We start from the raw sequence: 27,825 nt of genomic DNA on the forward strand, positions 1-27,825 counted from the left end.
AATCATTAGCAGACATATTTTTAATATTGCAGCATTTTGATTCACTCTGCGTAGAAAAAATCACAGGCAGAATGTATTGACAAGCACCTCTCCGAAGAAAAGGCCTCACCTACTTTTCCCCAATCTCCGTCAAAGTTATAAAGCGGCACTGGCTATAACCCACCCACTTCCATGCCAGTTAACAGTGCTGTCTCTTCCATGGCCCACACAGCAGCTGGGGAAGGGAAAGCAAATGGCACTTTCTAATCCAACTGTACCTCACCCAGCAATCGGTGATCTTGGATCCAATGAAAAAAACCAAAACCAAAACACTGAGCCTCAAGGGGATGAAAGCACCTAAACATTAAACGTTAATGATAATGAATAAAGCACAGGGAATAATTACGCATAGGACTCGAAGTGAGTAGCTGGGGAAACAGGTGGGGCTGCTGTCGGTTTTCCCTGCCCTCCCTCCCCAAATCAATCCATTTTATTTATTGAGCCCTTACCGTGTGCCGAGCGCTGTACGAAGCGCTTAGGAGAGTACAATATGACAAGAGTTGGTAGACATATTCCCCCCAACACAGGGGAGCATTCCTAGGGTAACTAAATATGGGTAGCAAGGCCGGGGCCCTTCAGCTTCTTCCTTCGGACTTGTCTGTACACTTTGAAAGTTCAGTCCTAATTACGTGAAGGCAAGCAGGGGTGGCTGGAGGCTCCATGTGAACTTCAGCAATTGCTTAGCGAGGAAGGAATGGCTTTGTGAAATCACAGGATTCGCAGACAGGATGTACGGTAACTTTATTCATCTGAAGGCCACCTCAGCAGGTTTGAACAGTCAACTGACAAACCAGTTCTCTCTGGGCCTTAGCAATAATCCTAATTAAAAAGTAGACAAAACAAAAATAAGCTAGACGTTTCTAAATTCAGCAAAGAAGTGGCCAAGGACGGGGATGACTTCCCAGTCGGTGTCCATAATTCAGGGAGTGAAATTTCCATGTTCAGCTCCCCACCACAGCTGTAGTGTCAGTGGACAGGGGAGGGGGCCAGATGGGAAGACTCCTTAGCCCACAGAAGCCAGGATGATGTCAACAGGTAGCTCCTCACTGCTCCTGGCAGTCACCTGCATTGTCACCGTGTCGGTCAGAACCAGTCGGGAGCGCACAAGGATGTCATGACCGCCCCGGAACACTCCTAAGACGGAGAGAGGGGAAGAGAAGGAAGGAGAGGGAAGCCAAGGGAGAAGTTAGGAGACAGGAGGGCACTTCCTTTAGAGAGCCAGAGCCAACGGGAGCTGGAGGGACAAATACAACACCCCATGCCCATAACCCCAGGTGGCCAGAAGGGCTTCGGCAGAACCCCAGAGCCCGATGCTCTCAGGCTTCCGTCTGCCAACCTCTTGGTGGGCATCCTCGGGACAGCGAAATACTCAGTACCAGAACACAACATCAACAGTAATAACGGTAATAACGAAGGGAAGATACAGCCGGTGGGGAAGGCCCCCGACCAAAGCTTCCGACAACAGGTGTCTCACGAGACTGATTCTGACAGCGGAGGCGGAAGCGGTTGTGCGGCCGGCGGGGCGGCCAGCTGCGGGGAGCAGGGCAGTGAAGCAGAACCGCCTCCAGAGAGTAACCAGTTCCTCAGTTTCCAAATGTCACCGTTAACTCGGCGCTCTCTCTCCTGGTGCGGCGGGGATCGACTTCTTACCGCTCGGAGGGAAAGGAAGTGGAAGGAGGTTGCTGACCAGATTCTTGCTCCCAGGGGCCACAACCGGTGATCCCTCCCCAGCTGGTAATGGGCACTCACCAGCCAGGAACAGCGTGTGAGCATTCTTGTTCTCGGGCACTTTATCTGATCTCTCGCATGGCTGCATCCCCAAGAACTTCACGATGTTACCTACAGCCTCTGAAGACAAATACCTGGTTATGTCAGAGATCCCCTCCTCTAGTGCCTGTCTCCCCCCTCTAGACTGTAGGCTTGCTGTGGGCAGGGAACATGCCTGCTAATTCTGTTGTAGTGTACTCTCCCAAGTGCTCAGTACAGTGCTCTGCACGTAAGTGCTCAATAAACACCATTGATTGATCGATCCCCTTTCTCCTCACATACTCCCCTGAGTCTATAGCTTGACTAACAGCAATGGCCAGTAAAAGAGCGCTGTTTCTTGGGCTCTTTGGGCAGGAGGGGGGGAAAAAAAAGCCGGCAGAGCATAATTTTCCTTCTGGGGTTTGGCACTGACTGGGGTGATTTGAAAGTCTAAGAGGCAGGCAGGCAGTGCGCTTGGGAATTGAGATTTACCTTCCAGCGTTTTGATGGTCGACAAGGTGAATGTCTCCTCCTTTTCAAACTCATCGCCCACCTCGTCCCAAGCAGCTCCAAAGTTTGGCTTCAAGACCCTCTGGATGTGATCTGCCACTGTCACCTCAAGGTCTTCCAGCTGCGATCAGGGTGAGAGGGGGGATTAAGCCCAGCCCTAGTACCCAGGAAAACAGAATTCCTGTTCCTGGAACCGGGAGGAAGCCATTTAACGGGGCAAGCCTCAGACCAGAAGTTGCTCAGCTACCGCAGGCTCCGGCAACGGGTGGCACTAAGATGTGTCTGGTGCCAAACTGCCTGACTGTTCACCAATCTGTCCTATCCACCCTGAACCCCATTGAGGATGGAAGCAACCCACCATGTACGAAAAGTCATCCCCTTCTTAGAGGGAGGTGCCCTTCCCAAGGGCCCCAGTTATAGTTGGAGTCCTTTGGGATCAGCTCCATCAGCTCACCACATATTCGTCCTCATAGCCCTCGTCGTCTGTCTCCCCGGTGTTGGGGTCGCAGTCCTTGACAGTGAATTTCATCATGCAGCTGAAAGTGCAGGCCACTGTAGGACAAGTATCAACATGCAGCCAACCACGATGGCCTCTTCGACCAGGGGCACGTTACCGCCGTGGGGTGGGAGGGCAGTGGTGCGGGGGAAGGAAGGGAGACTGACTTTGGGGCTCGTTTCGATGATTCTGCTCTGTCCTGAGAAAAAGCCAGTATGGGGAGCTATGGCCCTAGGGCCCGGCCACGGGGCTATAGAGGCCATATATGTTTCTCAGACGCAGCTCCAACAGACCTGGTCTCGCAGTAACGAGAACTCGAGAGACAGCTGTGTGGTGGAGACGACATCAATAGAGCGAGGGGTTTGATAACTTCAGTAACTGGGAGCTGAACTAGGTGGGGGGGGGGGTGTTCACACACTAGCTGTAGCAACAGAGTCTACTTGGGAGGCTGGAGGACACAGATCCGATTCAGCATTCCCCCACGCTCCAGGTGCCACCTACACCCCAAGCCCCAGTGTCCCCCCCCCCCCTCCACTTCCGATGGAAGGGATCGCACGGCAAGCTTAGAGGCGGCGCTTGGGGATGTGCTCACCAGCAGTGGGGTCCTCCTCGGGCAGCGCCACTAACGTGTAGCAGGTCCCGGGCTGGTTGTAGGCCAGGCTCTTGGCAGGAACGTAACACAGGACCTCATAGGCCTCGGTGGGTTCCATCTGCACTGTGACATTCTCCAGGATTTGGTCATTGAGGGTGTTAGTGCAATCAAACTGGATCAGGAAGGAAAAGGACTGATTAGAGTCACCGCTTTGGGCATGGGCCCAGACCTGAAAGATGCTGGGCTAAACAGTTCCAGGATTTTTTGCATCCCTAGTGCTAAATCAGATCCCTTTCCCCTACAGTTGGGTGGTTGCTTCATGTGACGGTGGACTACTGTTATATTGTGCTCTCCCAAATGCTTGGTACCATGCTGTGTACCCAGCAAACGCTTAATAAATATGGTTGAATTCATAAATGAATGAATAAGAAAACTGCTGTGCCGTTTTCTTACTCCACTACCACTCCTCTCATTGCACTGAACAGTAGTAGGGATTCTGGCACCGTGGTTGGGATCCCTCCTCTGTGGGTATATGTGATGACTACAAAGCTGGGCTTGTCCCTCGGTATATCCCGGGCGATGTATATCAGCCCCACCATGGCCTAGTGGCCAGAGCACGGGAAATGGGGATTAAGATCGTGAGCCCCGTGTGGGACACGGACTGCGTCCAACCTGGTTAGCGCATAATAATAATAATGGCATTTATTAAGTGCTTACTATGTGCAAAGCACTGTTCTAAGCACTGGGGAGGTTACAAGGTGATCAGGTTGTCCCACGGGGGGCTCACAGTTAATCCCCATTAACTGAGGCCCAGAGAAGTTAAGTGACTTGCCCAAAGTCACACAGCTGACAATTGGCGGAGCCGGGATTTGAACCCATGACCCCTGACTCCAAAGCCCGTGCTCTTTCCACTGAGCCACGCTGCTTCTCTACAAGCTTCAGCGCTTGTATCTATCCCAGTGCTTAGTATAGTGAAGCGGCAAGACTAGAGAAGCAGCGTGGCTGCTTGGGAGTCAGCGGACACGGGTTCTAATCCCCGCCCTGCCACTCTTCTGCTGTGTGACCTCGGGCCCGCCAATTAACTCCTCTGTGTGTCAGTTACTTCATCTGTAAAAAAGGGGGTTAAGACTGGGAGCCCCACGTGGGCCAACCTGATTGCCTTGTACCTACTCCGGCGCTTAGAGCGGGGCTTGGCACATAGTAAGCACTGAAAGGCCATTAAAAACAAAACAAAAACAGGGACTGATGGCCACTGCCGCCGTGCCCAGGACTCGATTTCGCCACACCCATGATAGCGCTCTGAGTTAAATCCATTTCCCTGGCTGGGATTGCAGCACCACCTGTTGATATTTCATGTGCTTATCACCTCTGCTGAGTCACATCACAGTTCAAGAGTTCAGGCAATTGGCAAATATATATATAATATCTATATATATATATATCTATATACATAGATATATAGATATCTCGGTAAGTGGGCTCTGGGCCAGCCTTCTGGGGTGCCTTCTCAGAGTCCTGACTTGCTTGGACCTCTTCCTAGACTGTGAGCCCACTGCTGGGTAGGGACCGTGTCTATATGTTGCCGACTTGTCCTTCCCAAGCGCTTAGTACAGTGCTCTGCCCGCAGTAAGCTCTCAATAAATGCGACTGAATAAATCTTTCAAGCTTGGGTTAGGGGAGGAGGTGTCCTAAAAGCACACGTGCGTGGGCTTGGTGTAACTGCGAAGTGGGGCGCCTGGGAGGTTCGAAAAACCGGGAGGGAGCCTAAGTAGGGCAGGCAGCTGAAGTTGAGCGGTCCGCTTCGCATGGCGGGGATTTGGGTAGGGTGGTCCAGCACGACAGAGAAGCTGAGGGTGGTCAAAAAGTGGGGTGGGTTGCCACCAGTGAGTGGCAGACAGTGTGGCCTGGGGCCAGTAGGCACAGATGAGTCCTTCAAAAGCAGGAGAGCGGTAAGGGGTAACCCGAGGTAAGCAGTCAGGGGGAGTGAGGGGCCACAAAGAAGAAAGGTTGAGACAAAGGAAGATGGGAGGACAGTGATAAACCGGGAAGGGGGAGAGGGACATTTAGGGCTGAGAAGGACAGTGAGAATTGAAGAGGAGATTAGGAGAGCGACAGAGAAAACACCAGAGAGAGTCAGCTAGTCATGAAATAAACACAAAAAACAAACTGCCACTGTGTTAGTTTGAGGGACTCTCCAGGCCAAACCCAGCAGCTGCTTCAGCAGCAGACGGCCCCGGGCCCTCAACCCACCATCATACCTACCTGGAAGACCAGGTGGCCCGTGAAAGTGTGCTTAGTGCAGCGGATCACATACTCCGTCTCTGATTCGGTCAGGGCCACCGGCTCCGATGAAGACTTGAAGAGTGGACCCAGCCCCCGGAACTCAGGCACTGCTGCCAGTTGCTCTAAAATCCAAAGGGGCCTTAGTTTTTCCCCTTACCCTGCCCAAGCCACACCCAAATCACAGCCCGAGAAGACTTCCCGCAAATTCTCTAGGATGAAACCGTCTGAGAGGACTCCCTTTTCAGTCAGCCCAGAGACCTATAAATCACACCCAGGTTGGGTAGGGTGTCACCCTCTTAAGCGACTCTGACTCCGGAGGACACTCATATGTTTGTACATATTTATTACTCTATTTATTTATTTATTTTACTTGTACATATCTATTCTATTTATTTTATTTTGTTAGTATGTTTGGTTTTGTTCTCTGTCTCCCCCTTTTAGACTGTGAGCCCACTGTTGGGTAGGGACTGTCTCTATATGTTGCAAACTTGTACTTCCCAAGCGCTTAGTACAGTGCTCTGCACACAGTAAGCGCTCAATAAATACGATTGATGATGATGATGATGATGATGACCGCTGCCTGGGGCCTCCTGTGGCTTCCCGCTCAGGCCTGTGGGAGGCCAACCCCATCCCGACTCTCCTGAGGTTCCAGCCGCACTACGTCAGTCAGGCCATCCCGCTCGGGACTCTTCGGTTTTTGTGACTGACAGGACCCGGCGGAAGGTCAGCCAGGATCGGGGAAGTGGCCAGAAAGTGTGCTTAGAGAAACTGCATAAACTGAAGGTCCTGGAGTTGAGCCCGAGTCCAGCCAGCCCCCAAAACCAACCAACTTTCCTTCCAAGGGGGTACGGCTGGACCCGTGCAGCGTGGTTGGCTTACACAGGTGTCCCTCAGGGTTGCTAGGACTTGTGAGGCCACAGGGCCTCACATTCAGGGGCAAGATGGATGGGGAGTATCAGAGGACGACGGAAGGGAGGCCAGCTCGACGGGGGGGATTTTTCCATTTTACGTATACGCCCTTAAAACTCCTCTAGTTTTGGTTAGGTATCAAAGTGAGTTGTCTCTTCAAGAAAAGATGGCGTAAATTATAGTTTAAAAATTGTTACTATTTTCCAGGTGTTTTATCATCCCTGCCCAGACTATTCGAGGGCTGGGACTGCGTCCGCTACTGCATCTTTTCCCCGGCGCTTAGCATATTGCAGGTGCCTAATGAAGGCTAGTATGAATAATGCCACAATGATAGAGAAGCACAAAACTTATACACTGTGCCAGCGCTGGCAAGCCCCCCTTCAGGGCCCTCAAATAGTGCTGCAGCACCCCAGGCTGAGAATTCTTGACAGAACACCAACCACTCTGGAGCAGCTGTCCCAAAGCCCTCCTCCTCCCCCACCAGCAGCGTGATGGGTAGGTCACCTGGCCTGGACAGTCTCGTCCTGTCTACCATCCCTGACCCCGTTACTCACCCTGAAAGATCTCCTGCCTTGTGGCTGCCACTTTCTCAGGCTGCTTGACCGCTGTGATGGGTGTGCTCTCTGCAGGGGGAAAAAACATACAGGCCAGCATCAACTGCAGGAATAACACAGCAGCCTTACTAAGGTCCTGTCATACACTGGTGTCCCTGCCCAGGAATTCTGGGAGGCCATGGGATGGGGGTAATAACAACTGTGGTATTGTTTAAGGCTTGCTATTGCCAAGCACCGGACTAGGCACTGCGGCAGATACAAGGTAATCAGGTCCCATATGGGGCTCACAGTAAGTATGAGGGAGAGGGACAACGGGTAGTGAATTCCCATTTTGCAGAGGAAGGAACTGAGGCATTTAGAAATTAAGTGACCTGCCCAGGGTCACACAGCATGTACATGGAGGAGCTGGGATTAGAACCCAGGTCCTCTGATCCCCAGGCCTATGCTCTTTCCACTAGGCCACCGTGTGGGGATATAAGCCCCATTGTCCACCAGCCTCCTCCTCAATGAGATGGGCGCAGATTGGGTTAATCTCCTCTCCCGGCACCCGATCATCAGTTAGCAGCTTCTACGCCACCAGAGAGACTCCGGTGACCCCTGGGATTTAGACTAGTCTAGCCTCCCTGAAGGGAGCTGAAGACACCACACCTGTCCTCTGCTCCGCAATGGGCGTAGTAGCCAAAGGAACGGACTTCAGGTCGAAGGGTTTCTCTGATGGCTCCAGCGTGTACTGCTGTAATGCTCTCTCCAGGCCGGGGATGGACACGGTCAGTCCTGAGATCAGTTGGAAGAGAGATTAGCGAGATGCAAGAACAGACACACTCGCCCACTCCGTCTGCTCCAAAGCCGGAGCAGGCCGCCCTCCCTCCCTCAAGTCGCACAGACCAAAAGAGGCCTGCTCCTGAGTCCTTTGTACCGCCGACATCCCAGTCAGGGATCTCAGATGGCAGCTTCTGGGAGAGAAACGGGTCCCCTCAGAGTTACCGAGGTGCTAGGAATGGACGTCCAAGGGCTGCTTTTCCAAAAATGCTCTCGCTTCGGAGTCATACTTGTCCCACTGGCTCAGCAGGCCAATCAAGACCCAAAGGGTTAAAAATCGATGGGGGAGCTGCAGCCCTGGAGGCACAAAGCTGAGAGGGCTTGAAGCGCAAAGCTTCCAGTCTTCAGGAACCTGGTTCCACGCAGTCCCAAAGGGCCTGCGTGCCAGTGGGTCAGCGTTACCATTTAGGATGTAGCCTGCATTGAGAGCCTTCTGCTTTTGTTCCAGGACGCTGAGGTAGAAGGTGGCTCGGTCCCTCACTTCATTGTCATCGTCCATTACACATCTGGAGGGGGGACACAGAGCGCCCCGGCGGTAAAATGTACGCCGGGGTGTGCGGCCACAGGCAGGATCGCTCTTGTCAAAATACCCGGGGTCGTGCTGCACCCATCTCCCTTCGGGCAGGCTGTGGCCCACCTGGGGTGAGCAGGGTCCGCCGGTTCATTTTCCATCACACGCCATCAACCGTCGAGGTTCGGGCAGTGTGGAACGGGGGATTTCTCGGCTCTCGGGAGCCCCTAAGGCTGCCAGCAGCTAAGCCCATTGGGGCGAGGACTGCCCTGTAGTCCCTCAGGGTCACAACTTTAGGGGTTGGTAAATTCAAGATGGGGAGAGGTCCCTGACCCCTGAAACCAGGCAGCTCACCTCTTCAGCAACACCAAGATGCTGGGCAACATTTCCTCATTCTGGGCTCCAAACTTGGCCAGAGCACTTACAGCACCTGTGGTCAGAGCACAAGATGGGGGTAGCAGGCACCCGGGTGCGGACACACACACACGCATATACGTGTGCCTCCCGGCTGCCTGCACTCCTGAACGGGCCTTTGGTGGCACAAATACCTTGAGGGCAAGTCACAGGTTAGACTGTGGTGGCACCAAGTGTGGGGTTGAGGGCTGAAGCCCAGTTCCCACCCCCCAAACTCTGAAACTGCGGCTGGATGGCTTCTCTTCCAGGAGAATCTGGGCTGGGACGGTTGAACGATTAACTCTGCTTATGGTCTCTAGGCACTGGGAATGACGCTGAAATGGAATCACCATTCTTCAGGGTGAGAAAAGGGGTTTGCCCTTCTCTGCCAAGCACCAACCCTCCCACCCCGCCACCAGCCCCTCCACCCTAGCTGTTCTTGGGGGAGGAGGAAGAGAGAAAGGGCAGCCGCTGGGTCCACGGCCTCCCCCAGGACTCAGGGAAGTCCATCAGGCCTCCAACTCAGCTGATGCCAGGAACGCTGTGGCTACTGGGATCCTAACTCGTTCCGGCTGCACACCAGACTTCCCAGTAGAACTTGCTGAAAGGGAATCCCTGAGGGGCCCCTCCGATGGCCAGGAGACACAGGGCAGGGCGGGGAGCTGGGTCCAGGCCAGACTGTGGTGCCCCTGTGGAAGGGGAGCGGATGCTTCCGAGACCCAGAACCGGAGCTGCCCATTTTCCTTACACCCCAGTCACTCCGGCCAAGCTCTGTCACTGCCAGAGCCTCACCTGCACGGACCTCCTCGTGCTCCAGGACAACCCGGTTATAGATGAAGCGGATGTACTTGGAAGGATTGTTGGTCTTGGGTCCCTCCTGGCCCAACAGGTGCAGGATGCGAGTGGCCAGCACGGTGAATTCACAATCCTCGATGAACTCACAGAGGTGGGAAAGTCCCGTTTCCTTGCTCTCCGAGTTCTCTTCAATGATGCTGATGATGCAGTCCACAATGGCCCGTTTGTACTCAAAGCCACCCTGCAGGAGGTGAGAGGGCCAGGTACAGGAGATCACTTCCTCCCTTAGCTTATCATTACGACGGTTATTAGCTAGCGTTAGGTTCCAAAGCCGGCCAGGAGAGCAGGGGAATAAATTCCCCAAGTCCTGCTTCAGGGTATCGGCACCGGGCCTAACTGGTCTGCAAGTGACCCATCTCCCCAAACTTTCTAGCCATCTGTGGAAGCTCAAAGACACATAGACAGGGAACCAAAATACAGATAGAAGGCAGCAGTGTGGCCTAGTGGACAGAGCCCGGGCCTGGGAGTGAGGAGGACCTAGATTCTAATCCCAGATCCGTCACTTGTCTGCTGTGTGACCTCGAGCAAGGCACTTAACTTCTCTGGGGCTCAGTAACCTCACCTGGAAAATGGGGGTTAATACGGTGAGTCCCTTGTGGGACATGGCTTGTGTCTAACCTGATTATCTTGGATCTACCCCAGCGCTTAGTTCGGGGCCTGACACGAGTAAATGCTTAACAGGTACCATTTAAAGAAAAAAAAAACACAAACATTTTACACCTCGGTTGAGGGTGATTTCCAGCCGCTTCTTTGACACATTCGTTACAATCATTACATTATAATTATATTACTGTTATTAGCCTCCATTTCCATTTCCATAGCATCTGCACTTTCTCATCCTGTTGCATGTTAAGTAGGGAAGATAACCCCCTGCTCCTCTAAGAAGAGACCATGTGAAAGAGACAGAACACTGGGTTGGGCAGACCAAGGGTGAAGCAGGACACGGCACCACTCTTGATCTTATGTTCTTAAAAGCCAGGACAGGGCAGGGATTCTCCTTCTTAGTTTACAGGTTGGGAGCGCGAAGGACACCGAGAAAAAGAAACTAGCACAAAGGCACCCGGCAAGTTGGCGGCTATGTCCGTGACCAGACCAGAGCATCTCGTTCTTAGCGTCCTGTAATCTTACCTCCTCCCGCAGCATAGTGAACAGGAAGTTCATGAGGACAGCATGTTTGCGAGGATACTTCTGACACAGGGCACTGATGGCCTGGACCACCACCACCTGAGTCAAATGGAGAAAATGATGAATGGGCAGCATCCCAACAGCTGAGTCAGGCTGCGTGGGAAGGGAGGTAGCTCCACCAGCCCTAAACTCTGCCACCTCCTCAGTCCCTTCTGCCTCTGCTTGGACCACAAACTGGTCCCGGGGGATGGGGTCGGACGCGGTCCCCGTCCTATATGGGACCGTTGGCCAGATGAGGAAACTGAGGCCCAGAGAGGCGCAGCGGCTTGTCCGAGGTCCCACAGCAGGCCAGTGGCGGATGTAGGATTAGAACCCACGACCTTCCCAGACTGAGCCCCCTCCTTCCTCTCCCCCTCCCCACAGCACCTGTATATATGTTTGTACATATTTATTACTCTATTTATTTGTACATATTTATTCTATTTTGTTTTGTTAATACGTTTTGTTTTGTTCTCTGTCTCCCCCTTCTAGCCTGTGAGCCCGCTGTTGGGACCGTCTCTATATGTTGCCAACTTGTACTTCCCAAGCGCTTAGTACAGTGCTCTGCACACAGTAAGCACTCAATACATACGATTGAATGAATGAATGAATGACTCAAAGGGGTTTTCCCCTCGGCTTTAAAGCCCGAGTTCCTGCCTCACCCATCCTGAAAACCCCACCGCAGGAAGATTCTGTGGCAGACTGGTCCAGGTGGTGACGGATAAATTCTCTGGCCCGCCTTCCCCGCAACAATCTGGGAAAGGGAAGTGGGGCTCCTGGAGTGAAGGCTGAGAGCAACTAATGAAACTCCAGGTCGGATTCCTCTGCCTGGCCATCGTCCTTTGAGCTCCAACCACCATGCAGAGCCAAGCACTGGGCAGAGTGAATCCCAAGGAGTTAAAACCCCTAAATCGGTCTCAGCCTCGTGCATGTAGCGTCTCTACTCCTCAGTGATACTGCGAAGAGAGTCATCTTATCCTCCGGTACCTTGAATTCATCGGAGATCTCGGACATGAAGGAGGAGATCTGCTTCATGAGGCGGTCGATGCTGCTCTCGCTGCCGGTCTTGAGGAGAGTAGTGATGGCCAGGGTTGCGATGCTGCGGTTGGAGTCCGTCACCAGGTTCTCCAGGTCCAGGTTGCAGGCCGTCACGGCAGATGGATGCTTCATGGCCACCTGTTTTGGGGGGAGCAAGAGGCTGTCACGGAGCTGGCCGTCCTGGGGGTGCCTGTCAAGAGACTTGTTCCTGTGGCTATGGTTGGGTCCCTTTTGGCAAATAGCACTTCTCATCACCGGGAAACCAGCTACAATAGTGGGCTGCTGTATCCTTGCCATTGGGCTCTTTCCTCTCCCGGTCCCCACCCCTTTCCACCCCCTCCCCACAGACACATCTGGCTTCTCAGGGGGTGGAAACAGGTGGGACGGCAGCTCATGTCTTCTCAGGAAAGGAAGCAGCCCCAAGGAAAAACTCATGAAAGTCTCCCCAACTCAGCTAGGCCCGATTTCCAATCTTCCCCCACCCCGGGGGCCTCTTGCCCCGGGACACGCTCCCACCTTGTTGAGGGTGCGGACAGCAGCGTAGCGGAGAGCGGCCTTGGGGGAACTGCAGAAGAGTTGGAGCACTGAGGGGAGAAACACACGCAAGGTTCGCCTCCTTGCCAAGGGAATGAGATCCAACAGGAAAAATAACAGTTGCGGAGACGGAAACGCGGGAATTGGATCTAGTAGGCTACAACTGTGCTGTGCTTTTAATGTCTTCACCCGCACCGGCCATCAGCTGGGTCACTCTGTCACCGATCTCCCTGACTAGCTGACTTCTTCCATCTAAACCTGAATCCCCTCTTGGAGAAGAGGGGTCTCTCTGGCAATGGGCCGCTGGCTGTGGGCAGGGAACGTGTCTACCAATGCTGTTGCATTGAACTCTCCCAAGCGCTTGAGAAGCAGCGTGGCTTAGTGGAAAGAGCACGGGCTTGGGAGTCAGAGGCCGTGGGTTCTAATTCCGCCTCTGCCATTTGTCAGCTGGGTGGCTTTGGGCAAGTCACTTCTCTATGCCTCAGTTACCTCATCTGTCAAATGGGGATGAAGACTGTGAGCCCCACACAGACAACCTGATTACCTTGTATCTACCCCAGCACTTGGTGCTTGGCACACAGTAAGCGCTTAACAAAAACCATTATTATTAATATTAATAATATTATAATATTATATTATAATATTATTATTATTATTATTATTATTCCCTTCAAGGCCCTGCTGAGAGCTCACCTCCTCCAGGAGGCCTTCCCAGACTGAGCCCCTTCCTTCCTCTCCCCGTCGTCCCCCTCTCCATCCCCCTCATCTTACCTCCTTCCCTTCCCCACAACACCTGTATATATGTATATATGTTTGTACATATTTATTACTCTATTTATTTTCCTTATACATATCTATTCTTTTTATTTTATTTTGTTAGTATGTTTGGTTTTGTTCTCTGTCTCCCCCTTTTAGACTGTGAGCCCACTGTTGGGTAGGGACTGTCTCTAGATGTTGCCAATTTGTACTTCCCAAGCGCTTAGTACAGTGCTCTGCACATAGTAAGCGCTCAATACGATTGATGATGATGATGATGATGATTATTACCACGCTCAGCACACAGTAAGTGCTCAATAAATACGACCGATTGACTGCCACCCTTACACTCTACTGTCCCCGGCTAATCCTCCCCTCCAACCCCAACGAGGATCAAACCCGACGAGCTCGGCGTGTCAGGAGAGGTCAGACGGACAGGTCGGTTGCGGCCACCCTTAGATTCCTCCAAGTGGTTCCCCGCGGTCCAGGGACCCCGGCCCTCCCCCGTACCCGCCTCAGCCCAGGGTTACCGGACACGGCAGGCGCCAGCTCTTTGGCACTGCAGCCGGGCAGGTTGACAATGGCCGAGGCGGCTTCGTACACCACCATCTCATGCTTGTTGCGCAGGCAGCTCTCGATGAAGTCGAACAGGGGGCTGTCCCGGCTGCAAGAGACGAGGAGTTGAGGGCGGGGCCGGGGCACAGCAGGTGGGATGAACAGTGTGGGACATCCGTCCTGGGGGGGGGAACAGGCTCCCTCACCTGCCGTCTTCCTCCTCCAACTGCTTGCTGGCCACCCGGATCATCATGCAGTAAGCAAAGGGAGACTTGAGGCCATGCCGGGTGAACTTGCTGATCATCTTGTTGACGGCCAAGCGGTCGTTCTTGCGCACGTGGTAGAGGAGGCCTAGGGCATGGTACTGCAGCAGAGAGAACAGGTCTGCGGGTCGGCAACACCAGGCAGAAGCAGTAACTCCACCGTGGGTCTCTGAAGAGTTTTTCCACACGGCACCTCACCTGTCCCCACCTCTTGAGTCGAGGACAGGGTGGGTGGGGCCTCATTTAAAATACAGGGAAACCGAGGCAGGACACGGGAGCAAAATGCAGAAAAGGAATGAAGATAGATAGGGAGGTTATTCACCCTCTTCACTGACCTTGAGTCAGGCCCACAGGCAGTGGCCGACTAGGGACTAGAACTCCCGGCTCCCGGGCCAGCACTCGCTTGACCCGAGGCTACGCCGCCTCCCTCCCTGGCAGCATTACTTAGCTCAGGGCTTTGCGATCAGGAGTTTAAGTGCTCTCCTGGGGACACTTTAAGGCATCGGAGGATAACACGGCCGTTACGGCAGCAGCCAGAGCGGCAGCTCCCGTTACCGCTGAGCTGCTTCTGCCTGGCGAGGCAGGAACTCTGCAAGTGGAGCAGCAGCAGCCGAAGCGGGTGAAAAGCGAAGCCGCTCCTGCTGCTGCCGCTGCCCCTCGCTTCTTGGGCGTTTGTGCTCCTGATGACCAGGGGTCCAACAAGAAGTGACCCTACAGCCCAGGCAGCGCAACTCTGGGGAACTGGCAGCAGCAACTGCGGCTTCTCTTCTCTCCCACTCTGGTTGCTGCTCTGTTCCTTCAGGACTGGGTCAAGGGAGCAGTCTCCTGCAGCTGAGTGGAGGGGGTGTGAGAAAGGGAGATGCTGAGTTGAAGAGGAAGTGGAGGGGGTGCTGGATGTGAAGGGGGGTACTTAATAATAATAATAATATTATTATTATGGTATTTGTTAAGCGCTTACTATGTGCTAAGCACTGTTCTAAGCGCTGGGGGTAGATACAAGGTAATCAGGTCGTCCCATGTAGGGCTCACAGTCTTACTCCCCATTTTACAGATGAGGTAACAGGCACAGAGAAGTTAAGTGGCTTGCCCAAGGTCTCACAGCAGACAAGTGGCGGAGCCAGGATTAGAACCCGCTTCCTCCGGCTCCCAAGCCCGTGGTCTTGCCACTAGGCCATGCTGCTGCTCAGGAGTAGGGCTGAAAACTTAACCAATCAAACAATAGAGCTTGAGTGCCTACTGTGTGCCGAGCACTGTACTGAGCGCTTGGGCTCCTCAAGGGCAGGGAATGTGTCTACTAAAGTCTGTCACCAGCACGGTGGTTGTTTGGATGGAAAGGGAGGCATGGATTCTGGAAAAGGCACAGAGAAACAACTGACAGGATTGAGGGACAGACTGAACACGGGGATTCAAAGACAGGGAGGAGTCAAGGATAACAGCAAGTTTGCAGCCTTGAGAGATGGGGAGGAGGGTGGGGCTGTCAACTATGATAGGAAGCAGCGCAGCTCAGTGGAAAGAGCACAGGCTTTGGAGTCAGAGGTCATGGGTTCAAATCCCGCCTCCGCCACTTGTCAGCTGTGTGACTTTGGGCAAGCCACTTAACTTCTCTGTGCCTGTTACCTCATCTGTAAAATGGGGATTAAGACTGTGAGCCCCACATGGGACAACCTGATCACCTTGTAACCTCCCCACTGCTTAGAACAGTGCTTTGCACATAGTAAGCGCTTAATAAATGCCATTATTATTATTATTATTATTATAGGAAAGTCACCTAAGTTCTCTGTGCCTCAGTTTCCTCAACTATAAAATGGGGATGTTTCCCCTCTTACTTAGCCTGTGAGCCCCATGTGGGACAGGGAGTGGGTCTGTCCTCATTAATCTGTACCTACCCCTGCACTTAGAACAGTGCTTGCCACATAGCCAGCGATTAACAAGTACCATTAAAAAAAAAAGCTACCATTAAAAAGAGGAGAGGATTTGGAAATAATAATGATGATAGCATTTGTTAAGCGCTTACTACGTGCCAAGCAAAAGAAGATGAAGGGCCCAGCTTTGGACAACACTGAGTTTGAGGTGTTGATGGGACGGCTGGAGGCAGGATCATATGTGAGATGGCAGAGGAGGAGAGAGGTCATGGCTACCAGTAGCAATAGAAACAGCATTTATTGAGAGCCCACTGGGCACTGTACTAATCACCTGAGAGGAAGTGATCAAAGAGCCTAGAAGCCTCCCCCATCCTCACCACTGGGCCCGTTCCCACCTCCTTACCTGGACCATGATATTGTCGCTGGAGGCTGCCTCCTGCGCTTCATTCACCCAACGCTTTACCACATCAAAGCTACTCTTTAGCAGGTGCTATGGGGACATAGAGAAAGTTTAGGGCAGGGGAGGGGAATCAGAGGATCTGTCCCTATTACAGTAGCTCTGGGATCTTGCCGAGGCCCAGTTGGGGTTCCCCATTACACTCACAAGTGATGGCCACACCCTCACTCCTGTTATGAAAGCTGAGAGACCAGGTACCCCCCAGTGGATGGTGACCTGAGGAAACGAGCCCCAAACTACCAGGACGAGACACGGCCCTCCCTGCGTCTACAAAGATTCACTTTTTCCTTAATGTCATTCCTCCTGGAGGTAGGACGGGGAGGAGGTTCCTCAACCAGCCCATCTTTGTATTAAACTGGGGCATCCTTGGCCTTTCTTGCAGGAGGGGGCAAGGAAAATCTCACTTCTGAATTAACATCAGGGGTGAAAGCTTTTCAAACACTCCACCCAACGGTGGGCTCCCCCCGCCCCCTCCGGGGCCCCTAAACTGGACCGTAGATTTTCCTTAACACACCCAAATCTGGTGTAGGTCTCTCCACAACTACGAGGCCTCTTTGGGCTCTTTCAACCTAGAGTCCCTGGCTGCTTTGGCAAACCACATCGAACCAGCAGAGACCTGGGAATTCCCCTCTGCCTTCCGACGCACCTTTCCCTGAGGCCGCTTCGGACCCTTACTCAACCTCCCCCGGTCTGCCGGCAGGTACATACCAAAGAGGACACCAACGCAGAGCTGGAGACACTGGGCACCTTGTCCACAATGGCCTGCTTCATGTAACGCTCAATGGCTTGTAGCATGGTGCTCTGAACAGAAAGAGACAGAAAGGTGTGAGAGAGGGAGGGACACACAGACACCCCCCAAGCTCCCCAACCAAGGGTCGAGGCACAGAGATCAAGAGATGAGTGTCAGGAAAGAGGGGCAGAAGAGCCAGGAGAGAAGAATCCCACAGCAACGGGACTCACGTCGGTGATCTGGCAAAGGGCCCGCACAGCTGGGCCTCTGTAGTTGTCATCCTTCCCAGTCATATCTTTGGTTAAACTGCAGGAGAAAGGAACCTTTCAGGGTCTCGATTCGGCGTCCCCGCTACACCTCAGGAACTACTCATTGGGACTCCATGCCCTCTGCCCCTAGTGGGTCTTCACTCCCCCCAACCTGCTGTTAAAGTGTCAAAGTGTTGGGGTGAAAGAAAGGATAGATCCTGTTCTTGGACATCAGTCCCGCTCATCCAGGTGTGGGCAAGAGAAGCCTGTCCTGGAATCTGAGCCAAGGGGGCTTTATTCTTAAGCTGGGCTCAGAGGGAAGCCCAGAAAATGTAGCCATTGTCCTCTGGAGCAGCATTTCTCATCTGCAGCCAGAGTGGTTGCATGTCTCTTCGGGCCATTTTGGAATCTGACTGTTTCAGGGATTCCCCTTTCAGATTTTACTCGCAAATTTCCCTTCCCTACTGCCCTCCCAAGTCAATGTTTCTTTAGTGGAACAACAATTTATTGACCCTCTTGTGTTCATTATTTAACTCTAGTCTGACAATCTTAACCATTGTATATTCGACCATTTCTCACTCCATTAAACTGTAAACTCCTCGTTTTATAATTCTTCCGTCTCCTCGCCAAATACCAACTATAGGCCTCTGCAAATAACAGGTGCCGGGTCAACAATGGCGACAGTGGTGGTGGTGATGAGGATGATGATGTCTCTCGTCTGGGGTTTTGCCGATATTATGTGCCGGTGCTCAGTACAGTGCTGACACATAGTAAGCGCTTAATACCATAAAAAAAGTAAAATGCTTTGCCTGTCCCTCTTGTGCTAGTAAGAACCTCGTGGGTGACTGTAATCGACTGAGGACATTTGCTTGGGCAGTCTGGATTCCTGGATGATAGGTGTCTAGTTTGTTCAGTTATCCCCTTGTTTTAATTTAATGTGTTATAAGAAGAGTCTGACTGTCCTCAAGTTGGCTCTCCTGACATCTCACGAGGAACCAAGTCTGGAATTTCTGACTGACTTCATCTTTCCTTTAGTGCAGGAGATGGGAAAATCTCACCTTTGCAGATTATATTTATCTATCTATCTATTTATCTATCTATTTATATATATTTCCCCTGGGTGCCATACACTGTACTAAGTGCTTGGGAAAAGTACAACAGAAGCAAGACATACATTTCCCTGCCTTTAATGAACTGTCATTAGTAGGGAGAATGAACTGTCATTAGTAAACATCATTTTTATAAGCCTGGGGGAACCTCAAAATCATGCCTTAATTTTTTAATACACAGCCAAAAATTTTGACTGGAGAACTGTTCAGCTATACGGCTTGATTCATGCCCTTAACCATAATGATCACTGAGGCCATCCATTTTATCTCTTTGCCGTCAACTTTGGTCCTGCTCAATTTGTTCCATGTCAGAAGATTGGTGGGAAGATGTGGGTTTGTGTGTGTTGGAAGCTGCATTTTGCTGGAGGGAGGGGAAAGAGATTCAGTCCCGCAGAAATTGTCCCGCGGCATCTTTCATGAAATGTTTCTGTTATTTCTGGTAAGAAACACTGCTCAAGGAAGAAGCTGTCCCTGGTTTCAGAGACTGACCTGCTGGTGACGATGATGACATCCTCAGCAATGCAGGACATCTCTTTGATGGTCAAGTAACACATCCGGCGAAGAGTGGGCTGGGGAAGGGACAGGGAACAATACTGTTGCTTCCAAATCAGGACGAGAGAGAGACAGAAAGGGACAAGGGGGGCTCCCATTCCGCAAACTTGGTGTGTGTGTCGGGCTGCAGACTATCTAGTAGCATACGTAAAACCAGATCCTTCGCAAAAATCATAAAAGCTAGAGTAAAACGTCCCCTTCCCAAACCCCGCAAAATGTCTTGGTGTTTTTGTTTTATGGTATTTGTTAAGTGCTGACTACGTGCCAAGCACTGTACTAAGCGCTGGGGCAGATAAAAGCCCATCAGATGAATCCCAGTCCATGTCTCACACAGGGCTCACAGTTTTAATCTCCAGTTTACAGATGAGGTAACGGAGGCACAGAGAAATTAAGTGACGTGGCCAAGATCACACAGCAGACGAGTGGCAGGGCTGGGATTTGAACTGTGGACTTCTGACTCCTATGCCCGGGCTCTTTCCACTAGGCCTTGCTGCTTCTGTTCCTCAAACTCCTTAGTAGGCCATCCCAGAAAGCTGGGAGGGTCACGAGGAGCCTTTTGGAAAGGATAGCTCTATTTCCTGCCACCCAACCTGGGTGCTACCCCGGCTAGCACGGCAGCTGAGAGGGAGGAGTCTCAGAGGCCCAATGGGGCATCCAGTTTATAAGTTTCACACATGGATGCCATCAAGCGTGCAACTTTCAGCCAAATGAACTTCCTGCCCAGCATAAGTGAGCGCTCAAATGACTCAAGGGGAGAGTATTCATGGGCCACAAATTTCTGCTTCTGCCTGGCCCTGCCCCCACTTCCACAGTGCCCCGGCACACCGGCCTTTCTGGGACATTGACAGTTGTAGTCCTAGTAACCCGGAGATCAACCACGCCGCTGTATGTCTGCAAATACATGGTAGGGGTCCCCAAAGTCATGCTTCCTGTTAGCCCAGCAGCCCCCCTACACTGTATGGTTGCCCCCCACCCCACCCATCCCCAACTAGGGTGGTCAGTCATCCATTTTTCTACCAGACAATCCAGGTTCCAGCTGGTCTGTCCCCTGTCTGGTATGGATATGGCTGAGTGCCTCGCTCTACTCTGCCTCGACAACTGGGGCTTGGAGGTAGCGCCCGTATTCAGAAGGACCTGGGAGGGGATTGCAGAGGGTTTGGATCAAGTGGGTGGGGGGAAAGAAGGGGCAGGAGGGTGGTCAAGGATACCCCCAGAGAAACACTCTCAGTGTGGGCAGATTTCTGCAAAATGTTCCATACCACGTCGTTATAGTACACTGCATGCAACGCACGTAGCGACGTGCGTATGCTGAAGCCCTGCATTTTTGAGAGCTGTCCCCCCACCCGCAAACAGGGCAGGGGGTACAGGGCCTTGCAGAGGCACTCAAATCCATTTCAGATATGCTAGATTGAGCTTGGAGCCAGGCCAACGCACTAGGGTTTTGACCTATGGACTTAGCCTACCTAAGCTATGCATGGATCTACCAGGGGACAGATTCTCAGCAGCTTTCAGGAAGCAGGACTCTCCAAAACACCCAACTGAGAAATTCAGACACATCCTGTCAGTCGTGAGGCAGAGCAGACCCTCCCGGGAGCTATCGGGGCAGAACACCTTGGCCTAGGGGAAAGAGCACACGCCCGGGAGTGAGAAGACATGAGTTCTAATCCAACTCCACCACTAGCCTTCTATGTGACCTTGGGCAAGTCTCTGGGCCTGTTTCATCATCTGTAAAGTGTGGATTAATACCTTTTCTCCCTCTCCTCTTGACTGTGAGCCCCATGTGGGGAATGGATTGGGTCCAACCAGATTACCCAGTATTGACCCCAGTGCTCAGTAGAGTGCTCAGTACACAGAAAGCGCATAAGCCACACCACAATTAACACAGTGTTGGGTGCAGGGTGGAGCTCATTGAGATCTCCCCTGGATTTCCCATCTCTTGCCCACTCCTCTTCACCCAGCTCCCAACCCGGAAGGACTCAGTTTACAGCCAGTGTCCGATTTTCACACAAAGGGCCCCAGGCCCGGTGAGAGCTGGAGAAGACTGGGGCCTTGGGGCACTCACATCATTGGACTGAAAGAGTTTGGTCATGGCGAAGAAGGACTCCGTCGCTTCTGTGGTTCCTAGGTGCTCCCCCTGCAACAAAGCCACACAGATTAAGTCACTGCCTGACGGGGAGAGGTGCCAGGCTGATGCTCCTAGACGATCCCTCCCAGCTCAGATTAACCCCAGGTCGTCTCCAGGAGACTGCCACCACAGGGACGTGGTGGGGGCCAGACGCAGAGGGAACACTAGCCCGGGCCACCAAATGGCCACCAAGGACTTTAGAACCAACTTCATCCCCATTTACCATCCCCCCTTTACCTGGTTTATGAGGTACAGGATCTTGGTAAGGATGTGGGCACATTTCCGGGGATTAATGGGAGTCTCGTTAAACACCCGGGCCTGGAAAGGATCGGCAAATCTTATTAGACTATAATCGGGACTAGGGCTGACCCTGAAAACATTCTCTCATGAAACCCCTTATGTATACATATTACTTTACTTGTGCTTGTTATTGTCATCTCTGCATGTGCACACTCATCTGACTGTACGCTCGTTTCCTTTCTCACTCATTGTTACCGACCACTTACTGTCCCCTCTTCAGAAGGAAGGTAACAATTCCCAAAGGGACCACACCAAAATCCCGGTTTACAACAGGTCTACCTTTATTGAAGCATTCCACTTACAAGCCCGGCCAACCCCCGGCTCCAACTTTAGCCATGTCGGGATTCGCCGTCCTGACATAATCTGGGAGGCGGGACCCTGACACAGCAAGTTCCCACCCTTTTATTGGTCAACAAATCCCCCCTCAACCAAAGGCCTTCTAAGTCCTCCCACAAATTAACGTCACGCCAACCCAATGCAGGGTTTTCTGTCCCTTCCCTGATCTCCGTTGGCTTCCGATATCTTTCCGCATCAAACAAAAACTCCTATTGGTTTCAAGTCTGCCCCATATGGCCTCATTTTACCTTGTCTGTTCTCTTCATCTATTTATTCTCTCACTGTATCCGTACTGCCCAAGCCAATCTTCTACCTGTCCTCTGCTTTCGATTCTCCCGCCTCCCACTCACACTGTTTTCCCCAGCTTGGAACTCCCTCCTTCCCTACATCAGACAGATCACAGCTTTCCCTACACTCAAAGGCCTCCTAAAACCCCGCCTCCTCCAACAAGCTTTCCCCAGTTGATCTCCGAGTACCTTGAGCCGTATCATCCCTTCGGCCAAACTCTAGCACTTACGAGCTTATTTCCAACCTCCTTAGCCCTTACGTACTTATGTCTGCTTAGTTTATTTTTGAGCCTTCTAGTTGTAAATATTATGATCGTCTCCCCTGTTAGAGTCTAAGCTTCTTGTGGGCACGTAATGTGTCGCTTCTTTATTCTATATTTCCCAAGCACCCTGGGCAGTGCACTGCTGCTGCTGCTGCTGCTACTACTACTAGTGAGAGCCAATGATGGGGCCATAGGCTTCGGCAAATGGTAACAATCACAACGGGGCAGACATCTGCTGGACGAAATGGATGGAAGTGCCATCCCTGAAGATTTTCTGCTTGTTGTGTTTACCAACTCTGTTACATTGTACTCTCTCAAGCGCTCGATACAGTGCTCTGCACACAGCAAGTGCTCAGTAAATATGACTGATTAATCACATCTCAGGGAGAGGGTACTGATTTTCCAAAATAATAAGTCAAAGGTGATTCCTGAGCCTGCTACATAATGCTTTCTCTAAATTTGAAGAAATCTGTTCAGGTACATGTTTAAGACCTGACATTTTCCCACCTTTTCAGAAAAGTCCTACCCTAGGACCTATCCATGTCAGCTTTACATCAACCTAGGATCAGCCACTTCAAGCCTGCAGATAAACTCTACAGATAGTGTGCCTTCCTCAACTGTCTCATCCTCCCACTGGAGTAGAACCAATATCGAACACCTACTGAGTGCCGTGCACTGTACTAAGCACTTGGGAGACACAACAGAAACACAAGACACCATCCCTGCCCACCAGTTGGTAACAGTTGGGAATTCCCCATTCGCAAGACTTGAAATCATCATTTCGGAAGCTTTTTACATATTAAAGATCTGATTGTTTGAGCCTATAGTTCTGCAAAGGTGGGGAGGTAGGCGGTGTGAGAAACCGAGTCCCTGGAATCGAGTTTTACCTCCTGTAGCACTGCACTCTTCTCGAGGTGCTGGAATGGATTACAGCCTCCACCTGAAAGACACAATAAGCACCAAATCAATCAATCAAGGGTATTTATGGAGCGTTTGCTATGTGCAGAACACCGTTCTAAGCGCTTGGGAGAGTACAACAGAGAAGGAGCTGTCATTTGGTCATTGCTGCCACCAAATCCCTTGACTCTCCCTTCCAGACTGCTAGTTGTGACCGTGTGCACGCAGGCTTTTTCTGGCCCGGGTAGAGTAACTGCTAAGTGAAGACCGACAAAAAAAAGAATTACCGTACTTGTGATCTGGACCTGGGAAAATGCCAGCCCCAAAAGTTGGAGGTCAACAGTACCAACTTGGGTACCAGCTATTCCACTGCAAGTCAACAGTATTGCTGAAATGGTGCCCCACAATTCCTTTTCCTACCGACTGAGTGTGGCTCCAAGCGGGGAATGTGTAGCCCAAAGCAACAAAAACATTCAGGATAAACTGGAAGGCTGTAAATGGCATGGGAAAAGCAGGAGAAAGAACCAAGGATGCCAGAAGGGGAGCAGATTCAAAGAGGGGCACAAAAGAGTTCTGCAGTTAAAGAGGTCGAGAAATAATTATCCCTTCAGGGATAACACACACAGGAGAGAGATCTGATCTTATGCACAAACTTCTCTAGCACACTTCGAATGAAAATGTAAGGTACACAAATGTAGGACATACAGGGCAGCATACATACATCTACAGCAGCAGAAATGCAAAAGGTAATTTTACCAGAGAGACACAAATAACACTAATGCACTAATACTGGGAAACATGGAGGGCAGGGGAGAGAGATGTACTCACATATAACTGAAGACAGATGATTTGAAATAAGGTTATTTTGGAAAATACTTCTACTGAGCCTCCCTGAGGCCTGACCATCAGGAAAAGAAAAAAAAAAGCTTAGCTAACTGGACCAAATTGAGCCCATGCCTAGACAAGATAATCAAACCCAATTATACTAATTTATCTAAATTAGTATAATTCTTTGGTATTAGATATAAGCTTCTTGAGGCAGGGGTCGTGATATATACTCCCACTGTATGTTTCCCAAGCACCTAGTAGAGTGCTCTGCATACAGTGGGTGCTCAGTACAATCGATGATGATGATGATGATAATAATCAGTTCAGGCACTGGTTACATTTCTACTGAACAGAGTAATAGGAGCAACTGGTCTGAACATTTCAGAAGTGTGTCAGGATTTGTTCTTCTGAACAGTTGCACGCTCACTGGAATAATTCTACCAGTTGTCTTCAGCTTCTCCATCAGTTACCCATCCGATTTTGCCACCTCACCCGCCCATTTCATGGGTGTGTTTGTGAGAACAAACAAGGCAGTCACAGGGGTCTCTTCACTTCTGATGATGATGACGATGACGACATCTGCTCGGCACTTACAATGCGTAAAGCGCTGTTCTAAGCACTGGGGTAGATACACATTAATCAGGTTGGACACAGTCCCTGTCCCACATAGGGCTCACGGTCTGAGGAGGAGGGAGAACAGGTTTTGAATCCCCATTTTACAGCTGAGGAAACTGAGCACAGAGAAGTTAGGTGACTTGCCCAAGTTCACACAGCAAACAATTAGCAGAGCCAGGATTAAAATTTAGGTCCTCCAACTCCCAAACCCACGCTCCTTCCACTAGACCACACTGCTTCTCATCCCTCCCGTCCCAGATTCCACTTTCAGAATCGGATCCCTGAGCTCCCTGCCTGCCATCACCTCCAGCCTGGTCATTCATTCATTCAATCGTATTTATTGAGCGCTTACTGTGTGCAGAGCACTGTCCTAAGCGCTTGGGAAGTACAAGTTGGCAACATATAGAGACAGTCCCTACCCAACAGCGGGCTCACAGTCTAGAAGTGTGACATCTTCACACAACAGTCATCTGACCTAGCTACCTACTTTTCATCATCAACAGCACCCATTAGGCTTTCCGGTGCGCAGAGCACTGTGCTATGCGTTTGGAAACATACGACAGAAGTGAAAGACCCGTTGCTTGCCCTCATCATCAACCGTATTTATTGAGCGCTTACTGTGTGCAAGCACTGTACTAAGCGCTTGGGAAGTACAAGCTGGCAACATCTAGAGACAGTCCCTACCCAACAGTGGGCCCACAGTCTAAAAGGGGGAGACCGAGAACAAAACCAAACATACTAACAAAATAAAATAAATAGAATAGATATGTACAAGTAAAACAAATAAATAAATAAATACAGTAATAAATATGTACAAGTTTGCAATCTGGCGTTCAAGGGAAAGGTCCCCCACCCCACCCCCAACCCCAACATCAGCTGGGATTAGCTCTCCATCATTCATTCAAGCGTATTTATTGAGCGCTTACTGGGTGCAGAGCACTGGACTAAGCGCTTGGGAACTACAAGTTGGACCTTGCCACCTGCACAGTACATAAATACAATTGATGATGATATCACCAAACCGCATGTGACAGAATAACTGGGACCCCGCTCCCCATCTTACATGGCCCAGGACCGTACTGGGCGGGGTGGACTTCGTCGCCCCGGGAGGTGGCACAGCTCTTCGGGAATTCAGGGCCTCCGCGTTGCCACCCTCATCAATCAATCAATCAATCGTATTTATTGAGCGCTTACTGTGTGCAGAGCACTAGACTAAGCGCTTGGGAAGTCCAAGTTGGCAACATATAGAGACGGTCCCTACCCAACAGTGGGCTCCCAGTCTAAAAGGGGGAGACAGAGAACAAAACCAAACATACTAACAAAATAAAATAAATAGAACAGATATGTACAAGTAAAATAAATAGAGTAATAAATATGTACAAACATATATACATATATACAGGTGCTGTGGGGAAGGGAATCAATCAATCAATTGTATTGATTGAGCGCTTACTGTGTGCAGAGCACTGTACTAAGCGCTTGGCAAGTACAAGTTGGCAACATATAGAAACAGTCCCTACCCAACAGTGGGCTCCCAGTCTAAAAGGGGGAGACAGAGAACAAAACCAAACATACTAAAAAAATAAAATAAATAGAAGATATGTACAAGTAAAATAGAGTAATAAATATGTACAAACATATATACATATACAGGTGCTGTGGGGAAGGGAATCAATCAATCAATCGTATTTATTGAGCGCTTACTGTGTGCAGAGCACTGGACTAAGCGCTTGGGAAGTCCAAGTTGGCAACATATAGAGACGGTCCCTACCCAACAGTGGGCTCCCAGTCTAAAAGGGGGAGACGGAGAACAAAACCAAACATACTAACAAAATAAAATAAATAGGATAGATATGTACAAGTAAAATAAATAGAGTAATGAATATGTACAAACATATATACAGGTGCTGTGGGGAAGGGAAGGAGGTAAGATGGAGAGGGGGGAGAGGAAGGAAGGGGCTCAGTCTGGGAAGGCCTCCTGGAGGAGGTGAGCTCTCACAGCACCTGTATATATGTTTGTACATATTTATTACTCTATTTATTTATTTTACTTGTACCTATCTACTCTATTTATTTTATTTTGTTAGTATGTTTGGTTTTCTTCTCTGCCTCCCCCTTCTAGACTGTGAGCCCACCGTTGGGTAGGGACTGTCTCTAGATGTTGCCAACAGTCCAGTGCTCTGCACACAGTAACCGCTCAATAAATACGACTGATTGCTTGATTGATCCCCAAACTCACCGGACTCCTCGTCCTTCTTATCAAATTTCTTCAGCATTGTGGAGGGATCTCGGCCCTCCGGGGCTCAACGGCGACCGAGCAGTGGAGATCAACAGCAACTACTTCCTGCCACCTCGGCCCGGGGACACGTCTCCCACCGCTCTGCGCCTGCGCCCTGCGGCCCCCTCAAGATGGCGCCTGCGCAGATCAGCCCGCCCTCGGGGGCGGGGATAATGCGCCTGCGCAGATCGGCCCGCCCTCTAGGGGGCGGGGGGGTTAATGCGCCTGCGCAGATCGGCCCGCCCTCTAGCGCGGGGGTTAGTGCGCCTGCGTCAGTCTCACAGTGGGCCTTATTCATTCAGTCGTATTTATTGAGCGCTTACTATGTGCAGAGCACTGTACTAAGCGCTTGGCAACATAGACGGTCCCTGCCCAACAGCGGGCTTTAGTTGTTCGCGGGTATCGGGCGGAGCCGCTTTCCCCTCTTCAATCAATACGATTGAATGAAGGAATGAATCGTATTTATTGAGCGCTTACTGTGTGCAGAGCACTGGACTAAGCGCTTGGGAAGTCCAAGTTGGCAGCATGTGGAGACATTTTCGACCCAGCAGTGGGCTTACAGTCTAAAACGGGGAGACAGAGAACAAAACCAAACATACTAACAAAATAAAATAGAATAGATATGTACAAGTAAAATAAATAAACAGAGTAATAAATATGTACAAACATATATACAGGTGCTGTTCTGGATCTCACAGTGTTTCTGGGGGGCAGAGCGGGGCGACTCACCGGCCCCTCACAGACTGGATGGGGCTCTATCGTATTTATTGAGCGCTTACTGTGTGCAGAGCACTGTACTAAGCGCTTGGGAAGTACAAGATGGCAACATTCATTCATTCAATCGTATTTATTGAGCACTCACTGTGTGCAATCAATCAATCAATCGTATTTATTGAGCGCTTACTGTGTGCAGAGCACTGG

The 27,825-nt window shown here is 51.0% G+C and overlaps 1 protein-coding gene across 1 annotated transcript; it reads right to left on the reverse strand.

Moving 5' to 3' along the window:
* COPG1 (COPI coat complex subunit gamma 1) lies at positions 1–26,988 on the reverse strand. The gene is made up of 24 exons (XM_038772417.1): positions 26,866–26,988; positions 23,174–23,226; positions 21,338–21,418; positions 21,038–21,109; positions 18,913–18,992; positions 17,297–17,372; positions 17,045–17,137; positions 16,283–16,369; positions 13,961–14,118; positions 13,730–13,863; positions 12,426–12,493; positions 11,859–12,047; positions 10,836–10,931; positions 9,645–9,888; positions 8,814–8,889; positions 8,351–8,454; positions 7,778–7,903; positions 7,130–7,198; positions 5,646–5,788; positions 3,384–3,555; positions 2,750–2,847; positions 2,278–2,416; positions 1,789–1,887; positions 1–1,173 (listed from the first exon to the last, which is right to left on the reverse strand). The coding sequence occupies exons 1-24, from the start codon at positions 26,900–26,902 to the stop codon at positions 1,043–1,045; spliced, it is 2,625 nt and encodes an 874-aa protein (XP_038628345.1). The 5' UTR covers positions 26,903–26,988; the 3' UTR covers positions 1–1,042.
* Positions 26,989–27,825: the final 837 nt, after the last annotated feature.

The sequence above is a fragment of the Tachyglossus aculeatus genome, chromosome X1 (assembly GCF_015852505.1).
Source record: "Tachyglossus aculeatus isolate mTacAcu1 chromosome X1, mTacAcu1.pri, whole genome shotgun sequence".
Taxonomy (NCBI): Eukaryota; Metazoa; Chordata; class Mammalia; order Monotremata; family Tachyglossidae; genus Tachyglossus; species Tachyglossus aculeatus.